This window comes from Austrofundulus limnaeus, unplaced genomic scaffold (genome assembly GCF_001266775.1).
Source record: "Austrofundulus limnaeus strain Quisiro unplaced genomic scaffold, Austrofundulus_limnaeus-1.0 Scaffold419, whole genome shotgun sequence".
Classification (NCBI taxonomy): domain Eukaryota; kingdom Metazoa; phylum Chordata; class Actinopteri; order Cyprinodontiformes; family Rivulidae; genus Austrofundulus; species Austrofundulus limnaeus.
Window position 1 is genome coordinate 86,004 of NW_013952821.1, and position 9,752 is coordinate 95,755.

General features: G+C 42.7%; 1 protein-coding gene across 8 annotated transcripts in view; it reads left to right on the top strand.

Annotated features, from left to right (window-relative positions):
* baiap2b (BAR/IMD domain containing adaptor protein 2b) overlaps positions 1-9,752 on the top strand; it is a 67,792-nt gene that overhangs the window by 52,112 nt on the left and 5,928 nt on the right. For all 8 annotated transcript variants that reach the window (XM_014024345.1, XM_014024346.1, XM_014024349.1 and 5 more), the window contains 6 exons: positions 3,469-3,684; positions 4,433-4,628; positions 5,218-5,419; positions 5,532-5,612; positions 6,583-6,754; positions 8,343-8,380. In XM_014024345.1, the coding sequence (XP_013879799.1) occupies positions 3,469-3,684; positions 4,433-4,628; positions 5,218-5,419; positions 5,532-5,612; positions 6,583-6,754; positions 8,343-8,380 (905 nt within the window). The remainder of the gene's footprint in view (positions 1-3,468; positions 3,685-4,432; positions 4,629-5,217; positions 5,420-5,531; positions 5,613-6,582; positions 6,755-8,342; positions 8,381-9,752) is intronic.

Consider the following 9,752-nt stretch of genomic DNA (forward strand, 5'->3'; position numbering starts at 1 on the left):
ATTATGTATAGTATTTAAATATGTGCCTGAGAAACACATAATATTGGCCCTTTTAAAATACAACTTTAGGAAGAGGTTTGTGTTGAAGAATTTTATAACTTTCTCAAACAAAGCTGAGCCTGCAGCAGTAATATTAATGTTGAATCAGAAGCAAAGGAGGAAAATCCAACAAACGAGCTGCAGTTCTTTTACAGAAAGTTATTTCTAAACAAAAAAGTAATAATTTGTTCATCCACAACAAACATTTCTGCACACCACAGAGTGAAGCTGAGGTTTTTAAACCTGTTAGATCCTGTTTCGGCTCGTTAGCTTTTGAACTGAATTGATGAACGTGACTTAGGTACTGCTAAGTTCCCAAACACACCAGTAAATTCAGCTCATTTTCTRCTTCCTGTAACTTTTCCAGCTGGGACCGGTGCGATGACTCGCTTCCGCAAACCTGCAGAACATTTCATGATGGATGCAGCTCTCCTAACATTTGATTWGCTAAATATTTATTGGACCAAATAATGTGATCAGGATGAAATCTGTTGGGTTTTCTCTTTAATTTGCAGCGTCTAACAAGCAGCTTCAAACCAGGGAGGAGAAATTTATCGGAAAAACTACAAAAAACTAAGCAAAACTGGAACAAAGCAAAAAATACAAACTTATGCCAAATCTGTCCTCCTGAAGCTGCTGGGAAAATTATGTTTCTGCGAGTCACTTTTACAGCGATTTACCATCAAAAATCCTTCATAAAACACAGCCACAGACTCGTATTGATATTTAAAACACTGGTGCGGGGATTTTCCTTTGATCATCCTCAGCTGCGTGGAAGCATCAGATCTGGATCCAAACCATTCATAAAAACCAGGCGGAAATGTTCGTCACTTGTGTCGGTCTCACCCCCCACCCCCCTTCACATTCAGAGGTTGAGGAGGAGGGTGAATGACCCAGTTCTGCAGGAACACTTGGTTCCGGCTCGCTGCGTGTTGGTGTGAAAGTGTCCGAGTGAGTGATTGACAGACAGGAGGAGGACACTCGGAACACAAAGTGCTGATGTGATGATGAAACATCAGAAACCCAACGAGCAGCTGCTCTGCAAAACAAAACTGAACCTAAGATTTGATATTCTAACCGCAGAACACCCAGACGCTACATTGTGTTTAAAAGTTTTTAGGTGCCGTGGCTTTTTTTTTCAAGAAAATAAAAGTTTTTGTTCTCTGTTGCAGAAAAATGTCGCAAAAAATGCTGGAAAATTAAGATTTCACAAATTATTTCTGGGATTGCCGTGTCGCGTTTTTTGTCCAGCTTCTGATTTCTGCTGACAGGCTCGGAGCGAAAAGCTTTGGTTTGCTCCCAGGACCCGTTTGTGTTTCTAAAAGTTCGTCAGCAGTTGATTTGTTTGCGAGCAGGAAGTGCCGCCGTCTGTGCCGGTCGGCTTTCATCGCACCGGTACCGGCACTGACCACCTACGCTCTATCTCTGCTATCTGACAGGCTAACTGGGGTCTTCGTGACTCATCCTTTTTCACCAGAGGCTCTGTGTTCTGAGGAGAACTTAGCAGGACTAAGAAAGAAATCTGTATTTAGGGGTGACTTCCTGTTATCTTCATGTCACTCAGTAAACAAAGAGCCTGCGAGTTCTGATCAACACTTACTTAATAAACCTGAACGCCTCCAGATAAAATCCAGTTTTAGTTGCAGTTTGAGCTGTTTTGGGAACAAAGAACTATTTCTAAGCGGATCCTCTTTTGTTCAAGTGGCAGTTTTGATCTGAGTGAGTGTTTTTTTTTTTTTTTAATCCTTAAAAAACTGGACTTTTTGTTATTTGATGATCCCACCCACACCCTGTGAGTGACGCCGCAGCCCACTCGCTCCCAGCAGGTCCTGCCCACCCGTCGTTTCTCCTCCACATCAGCTCGCTCAGGTTGAACCCGCCTGACTTTACCTGGGCTTTCAGGACTCGTTTATGTGCCGACGCTGCCGAATGGAAATCAGGACGTGTTTATGTAACGGAGCTGCTGTATAATGCATGCAGGAAGTGGAAGTGGTGCACCAGCTGAGAGCTTCTCTCATGTTTCTGCTTCATGTTGGATCAACCAGAATCTTCTCCTCCAGCTAACTTTTACCCAGCTCCTTCATTATTCATCCAGATTTGTGAGCAGGGTTATTTTACGTAAAAAAAAAACTGTTTTAATAACTAAATCCATAATTTAAAGCTAAACCCTGAGTACAGCATGTTTAAAAAGTTGCAGGAATGCAACAATTTATTGTTAAAGTATTTATTCAAGTATAATACGTAAAATTAAATCCATAAATCATCCATAAAGTTGGGGGGTAGAACTATACTCGGATAAATATTTTTACTTATGTATTTTAACTGAAATATCGGCATCATTCACAAAATGCATGAGTCCAGAAATGAGACCGTCATAAAAAGCAGTTGAAACGAGCTCACCTCTGACACTCCTCCGTGCTTCAGAGCGAGATAACAGATCCAGGCAGGAGACATGATGTGAAAAAAATGGGGAAAAAGTATTCCTGCACCTTAGTAATGATAACAAACTAATGACATTAGCGTGTGACCGAGCCGCTCCTAGAACAACAACAAACACATGTTTGTCTGTAATGGCTGCCGTCTACCGGTGTTCTGAAAAAGTTTGTATCCTTGAAAAAATGTTTCCCCACMAGAGGGGGCGCTCGCGAGTAGGAAGTAATCTGCTTTTCCCCCACAAGATGGCCCAAATCTCATGTGAAGTCTCTGACTTTTGTGTTGGCGCCTCCTGGTGGACTATGTGTAAAATGCCAGAATTCATATGATGCTGCTACAGCTGATATATATTTGTTGTCTAAATACCTTTTAGTACATATGTTGTTAAAATAAAATGAACAGTCCAATGGCCATTTTACTGATATGAATAAAGACTGCAAAGGCTGAAAATCTTGAAGTCTGTATGGAATTGGAGGTAGTTTGAGGATTAAATTTTTTATGCTTTTTAAGCTCAAAAAGGGGGAGTCGTATTATACATGAATAAATACGGTAGTTATATAAGTTTGCAAACATGGTGAGAAAGAATTCATTGTGATTATTGGTGAAAATCTGCATTTTTCTTTCCAACAAAATGCACAAATTTGCAGCTGCAGTGTTTGCGATCATCCAGTTTTTAAAACGCACCACTTATTTCCTGTGCACAATGTTTCGTAGCCCGCTTTGTTCCCACCTCTGCAGCCCACCTCCACATTTATGATTTAATCAGCTGGAGTGCACTTTAGAGATGAAGATGGGCTGATTCAGTTTTATAAAAATTATTCATCAGCGTTGTTTTCTGCTTTAGCTCCAGCTCTCTGGAGACGTCTGACTTTTACTCTTTCTAGAGAAAAGTTGTCAGAGGGGATCATCAGCCTCCACCCCCCACCTGATGTGTTCAAATAAAAGGAGATCCCAGTTTTGTTAAATGACCCACTTCTCCCCTCTTCTTCCTTCCAGGGTAAGGAGCTTTTATCCCAGAAGATCCCGATGTGGCAGCAGGCGTGCGCCGAGCCCAACAAGCTTCCGGACCGGGCCATGTACCTGGCCCAGCAGATGAGCGGTGCAGCCGGGACCCTGCCCGCCGGCGCTCACCACCCCGCCATCTCCGAGCCCATCCCCGGCGCCAAACCGCTGCCCGTGCCTCCGGAGCTGGTGGCCTTCAGGGGCCAGCAGGTCAGTTCTTCAGGAAAATCTATCCTGAGAAAAATACTTTAGATTTGAGTTTTAGGAGCAAAATGTAATAAAGAAACTTGAGTGTGCATAAATATGTGGGAAAATATGAGATCAAAAAAGAAAATGACCGTTTCCTGCAGATGAAAGATGGGCACAGATTGATGTTCAGGATGTGGAAATTGAAAATGTGATTTCTTTGTTTTTAATAAGAAAATGTTTGCAGTTTGTTTTGTTATTTGATTGTTTTTGTGTTTTGTTTCCTCCCACCGAAGCTCAGAGGAGTTGTAGAGCCGTGTGAGCAGAGGTGGAACGGGTCTGACTCATCACTTAGTTTGTGCAGGAACTGAGTGCATATATGGATGCAGGGGATTTATTAGAAACAGGTTTTCTGCTGTCTGAAATTGACTTTAAAGTAAATGAATAAAAAAAGCAGTCAAAGGGACTTAATGAGACCYATAATCAGATTTTTAGAGGTTTTGGTGCATGGAAGCATTAAAAACCTTGCTTTTCTTGTACCAAAGATGCTTTAAATGTGCTTGTWTACTGATAGTTTGAGATTCTGTTTAAAAACAGATCTGAACATCTCCCACTGGCTTCTCTCGTTTGTCCTTAAAGCAGCAAACGAGGCAACTTTTATTAACGAGCACTTTCTGACCCAGATCCGCTCTCAGCCTTCGTTAACGGTTAACGAGCCGCAGGAAGTTATGTAACAGCCTCGGCTGACGGAGTCGTGTCTTCCCGCTCGCAGAGGCTGATGGGGGGCGTGGACGGAGCCATGCCGGCGATGAACGGCGCCGCCGGTGGAGAGGACTACCAGCAGTGGGTGGAGGGGAAGGTGGCCAAGGCCAAGGCCTCGCCGCAGAGCCWGCGGCACGGAGCCGAGGTCTACTCCAACACCCTGCCTGTGCGCAAGGCGGCCCCCGCCAAGAGCAAAACCACACTGCGTAAGAACACACATTGTTTTTTTTCCTTCAACAGGCTAGTGAACACTGCAGGTTTTCACCAAGCAAAGATCAGGATGAAAGCCTCTTTAAAGGATTAGATGGGTGGAAGTGTAAAGGTTTAAAGCTTCTTTGAGCTAATTGTTTGGGTTGTGCAACACTTCCAGAGCTTTAGCTCAGTCCTGGAGCTCTCATTAACATGACAGCCTTAAACATATCCAGCCAACCTGTGGCTTTAAACCAGGGATCTGCAGCCTGGCCGAGAACCTCCACAGAGGCTCCACGCAACTCTGACTTTAAACAACATGAACGTCAGTTTTAGCAGAAAACTTTCTGCAACATGGGTGTAAAATTTCTGCAAGGATGTTTTTCTGGCTGCATGGTCAGTTAGYTTTTAACAGGAATAAGTAAACACATCAGTTTTTCTGCTGTAAATGTTTTGTGTGCACAGCTTCCATGGTTTTAGTGCCTGAACTATTTTGTTTTTTATTTAGGATTTCTCAATAACAGCCATTAGTTTTAATAAGAGATCCAAGTGGAATAAAAAAGTTTGATTTAAAAAAAAATGAAGGGGTGGTTTCTGTGTTCCCAGTGGAGACCCGGACCCTGCCCCGCTCCAGCTCCATGGCCGCAGGTCTGGAGAGGAACGGACGAACCCGAGTCCAGGCCATCTTCTCCCACGCGGCGGGCGACAACAGCACGCTGCTCAGCTTCTCCGAGGGCGACGTGATCACCCTGCTGGTGCCCGAGGCCCGCGACGGCTGGCACTACGGGGAGAGTGAGAAGACCAGGATGTGAGTCCAGTTTGGGGTTTTTCTAGTTCTTTTTTTGTTTTGTTTTGTTTTGTTTTGTTTTTTTTTAGCAGAGAGATGAGCTGTGTGACACGGTTTGTGTGTGTTGCTACAGGCGGGGCTGGTTTCCCTTCTCCTACACCCAGGTGATCTCTGAGGCTGACGGAGGMACCATGAGGCAACTCCGAGTTCACAAGTAGGTGTACCACTCTCTGGAGACAGTTTACTTTGTTTTCTAAGTWTAAAACACTAAAACATGCAACAGTCATGGAGGAAACTTTAAAATAAAAAGTCATAAATGCAGGGGTTCTCAAGCCATTTGGGTTTGGGGACCCATTTACAAGGTCGAAAAAAAATTCCAGGGACCCCCTCATAAACCAAATGCTGTTTTAAAAGATAATTTATTGTCAGTTCAACCCCTAAATGCCATGGGAATATAAATTTTTATTAGGCTTATTATGTTTGTTTTATTAGTTCATTGTTCTCCATGCATTTTTAAAAATAAAAACCAAAATAACATTTTAGTAAAAAATTTTGAGGACCCCCAAGATACCTTTCACGGACCCCTTGGGGTCAAGGAACCCCGTTCTGAGAACCTCTGCTTTAAAGGACCTGTTACATTAATTTTTTTCTAACAATTATGAATGTGTTTGTGGAAATATAACACTGCTAACATGTTGCAAAAAATTCATGCAGCTGAGATGAACCGTTGTTGAGATATTTGCATGTAAAGTAACAGGAAGTGATGTCATGAKGGGAACATGCTACGATCGCTAACACAGACTGTAAAGAATCTGATGTTTATTTAGATTATTTTCAGTCACTATCCGAGAAATGAAGAAGAGTCAAATAATATTGTTTGAATAAACAAAGAACAGGAAGTTCCTTTTTTTTTGTAAATAGCTCCCCTTTGATGTCACTTCCTGTTTTACTTTGGCCGAGCCCAGATCAAAATAAAATAYGCAGTTATGTGACAAAATGGGTAAAATCATGTGTATTCTGCCATGTTTTTTGAATATGAAGATGTTTTCTTGGATTTGTTGTAAATTTTGAAGGGTATGCACRTCACATGCATTTTACAGAAGTTCTCAACCTGAAGCGTTGGATTCTCCCGCAGGTGAYGACGTGTGTGTGGTCTCTTATTTTTTGTCCCTGTGTGTCCTCAGCCTCCACCACGGGAAAAGCAGCAGCACAGGAAACCTTCTGGAGAGAGAGGACATGGCTCTGCCCGCCCCGGACTACAGCGTCCACTCCCGCATGGCTGCGCAGAGCGCAGCGGCGTCTCTGCACGGCCGACAGCAGCGCCCCTACAGCGTGGCTGTGCCAGGCTTCTCACAGGTACGGGGGGGTCACCGTGGAGCTAGTCATTAGACGGCGGCTCTGCTCTGACAGGCCGGGCTGCCAGTCTTTCAGAACCTCTCAGGTGTGTTTGCAACATTCAGTAGCTGAGTTTCCATTGACCATGAAAATGCGCAAATTAGAATTTCGAAAATAAATTTGCTCAATGGAAACACGTCAGTTTCGGAAAAAATTACGTTTTTCGACAAAATGTTTTTGCGCTAGGATGATGAGGTGGTTTTTCGGCCGTATCGAAATTGGTGTTTTTCGCAAAACTGCAATGGAAACACTTTTTTCGCATCACGGGAGTCACGTGATTAACAACTGGCTGTTTCTACTGGTGAAAAAGACGATGACGAAGAAGATAACAGGAAGTAGTAGTAGTAGTAATATCACAGTAGTARTAAAAGAAAGTAGTAAACTCACGGACTACAATTTTCCAAAAACACAGCATACGTAGCCGCTCCCAAGTATGGGCTTCGCTAGAAAGCCTCAATAAAAGACGCCGACGTCTCCTCTGATGATGAGYGCTAGTGTCGTGGTAGCAACATGCTATGTGTTTACATCCATCGCCGCCATGTTTGTAATGACTTATCACGAGAACAAAYGTATTCACGCGTGACTTTAAAAGCATTTCTTACTTAATGGAAACACCACAGTRTTTTTTCGACATTAACAGAATATCGACAAAGTTTTGCGGACATTTGCAATGGAAACGCAGCTACTGACATGAAAGCAGAAATCCATTCTGCTCYGTTGCTCTTGGCGGAGCTCAGCGGTTTGAGTCCACCTCTGAGGGGAAAAAGCTTCCGACGCATTCACCCGGCTGTCTGATGAGGACGAGCTGAATTTTTTCAGAAGCAAAACAAGTCTTATGAAACAGTAAACCCTGTTTTCCTCCTACGCCTCACCTAGAAATGAACATGTGGGCGACGTTGATTTGCGCAGCAGTTAAACTGCTCTCTGTGCCTCGCAGCAGTGAGGGGCTCGTCGTTTCATCACCGGGCSTTCAGAAGACACCAGCCGCTGCAGCTTTACAAATCGCTGTAAAATCAAACTTGAGGCTGTGTTGATTGAAATCATCAAGCACAATCCATTACTCACGCAGAAGAACCTCCTCCTACAAAGATATTTTTAATTTCAAATGAAACAGTGTAGAAAWTTTTGAGCCGTCTCACACTTAGATGTAGAAATTTAGCCTTAAGCAAAAGATTTATGCTGGAATTAAACTAAAGATTTAAACAAAAAATGTTGCATGATCCATTTGCTCTCAGAGTGTRTTGGGATGACTTTTAAAAYATTGTATGCAGCCATAAATGGAASGAATCTGGATCTTTTTATAAAAACTGATGAACTGCGCCTTATTTAACCGAACTCTACAGTTCAATCGATTCGCATCTTATCGATCATTTTCAGTTTAATCACTCAGAACTGGTTTCTGCTGACAGGGTGCAGATTCTGTCTCTGCTKCCCCCTGCTGGCTGCTCTCATTATTGCAACAGTTTAATGCGTTTCAGAGCATCTTTATTAGTTTTATAATAAACTGCCSCACCTGACATCTTTCTCTCTCTTTTTATTGTTTTTGCAGCAGGGAGTTGAAGAGTATGAACCTCGCTTCCCCACAAGGTAAGAGTTTATTTTAGCTGCTGTTTTWCTTTTGTCTGAGGACTGAACTCGTMCTGTTGGCTGGGGGGATTATAATCTGTATAAACAGGAAGTTTTTCTATTAAAGCTAGAATAATCTGACACAGCTGATATGAGGGACAGGTCAGTCAATCAGAACACATCATGCCTTTTTGATGTTTTGTTTGTTTTGTTTCCATCATGTTTTGTTACCTTACTGTCTTTAATGCCAACATCTGGAGAAACCCTCTAATTTGATTGGTTGTTAGCTGTTAAATTTTTATTTGGAGAATCTAATAAGTGAAACTTCAGGCTGCAGTGGATATGTTGACGTTAAAAATAAAATACAAATAAAATCAGGATGGTGAGAAGCTGCTCAGCCTTCAGACTGCTTATTGGTCATTTTAAAACATTTAGTAAAAATAACTTCCTGCGGTGATGTCAGCTGTCTCACATCTGAAATAATTGACTAACAATAAGCTTTGTCAGTTTATAAAAACATCCTGTGGTTAATTCCAACACATTGTCTGATTTAACGACTTCCTCGTGTTTTTGAGGATCTAAACCATCAGTTTCTGCCGTGAAGTCAGGTGGTTCTGAGATGAGGCATTTTCTATTTTAAATCCAACGTTTAATAAAAACTCCTGTTCTGCCAGCGACACAGAAACTTCTGGAGTAAATATTTCCGATAGTTTTGTAAGTAATTTATTTAAGAATTGCATTACTGCATCAGTTTTCCTTCAGATTCAGATCTGTGAGGGTTCCCAAAGTAAGGGTCACAACCCCACTGAGGGTCACAAAGCACCAAGTTTGAGGCGTCCTGCTTTGATCTCCAGAAATTAAACAAAATTTAAAGATAATTACTTTTAGCATTATTTAATGCTAATTTAACAAAGGTTTTCTGTTTTAAACTGGTTCATTGTGTAACTCTGGTAAACACTCGTGTCCATTTAACACGTGCTGCTGCTGTTTTTAAGTTCCTTTTAAGTTTTCTTTGGTTAATTTCTTTTATATTTTATCATCACCTCACAGCCTCCATTCAGTCTGTGTTGTTTTTTTTATCTGCTGCACCTCCTCCTCCTCCACCTCCCCCTCCTCCACCTCCATCCCTGCTTTATCCTCTCCATCCTCCAAAACACAGCACAGATCAGAGTACAGAAGGTACAGACTTGGGGGCGGGGTTACAGTCAGGTGCAGTCTTGGGGGCGGGGTTACAGTCAGGTGCAGACTTGGGGGCGGGGTTACAGTCAGATGCAGACTTGGGGCGGGGTTACAGTCAGATGCAGACTTGGGGCGGGGTTACAGTCAGGTGCAGACTTGGGGCGGGGTTACAGTCAGGTGCAGACTTGGGGCGGGGTTACAGTCAGGTGCAGAC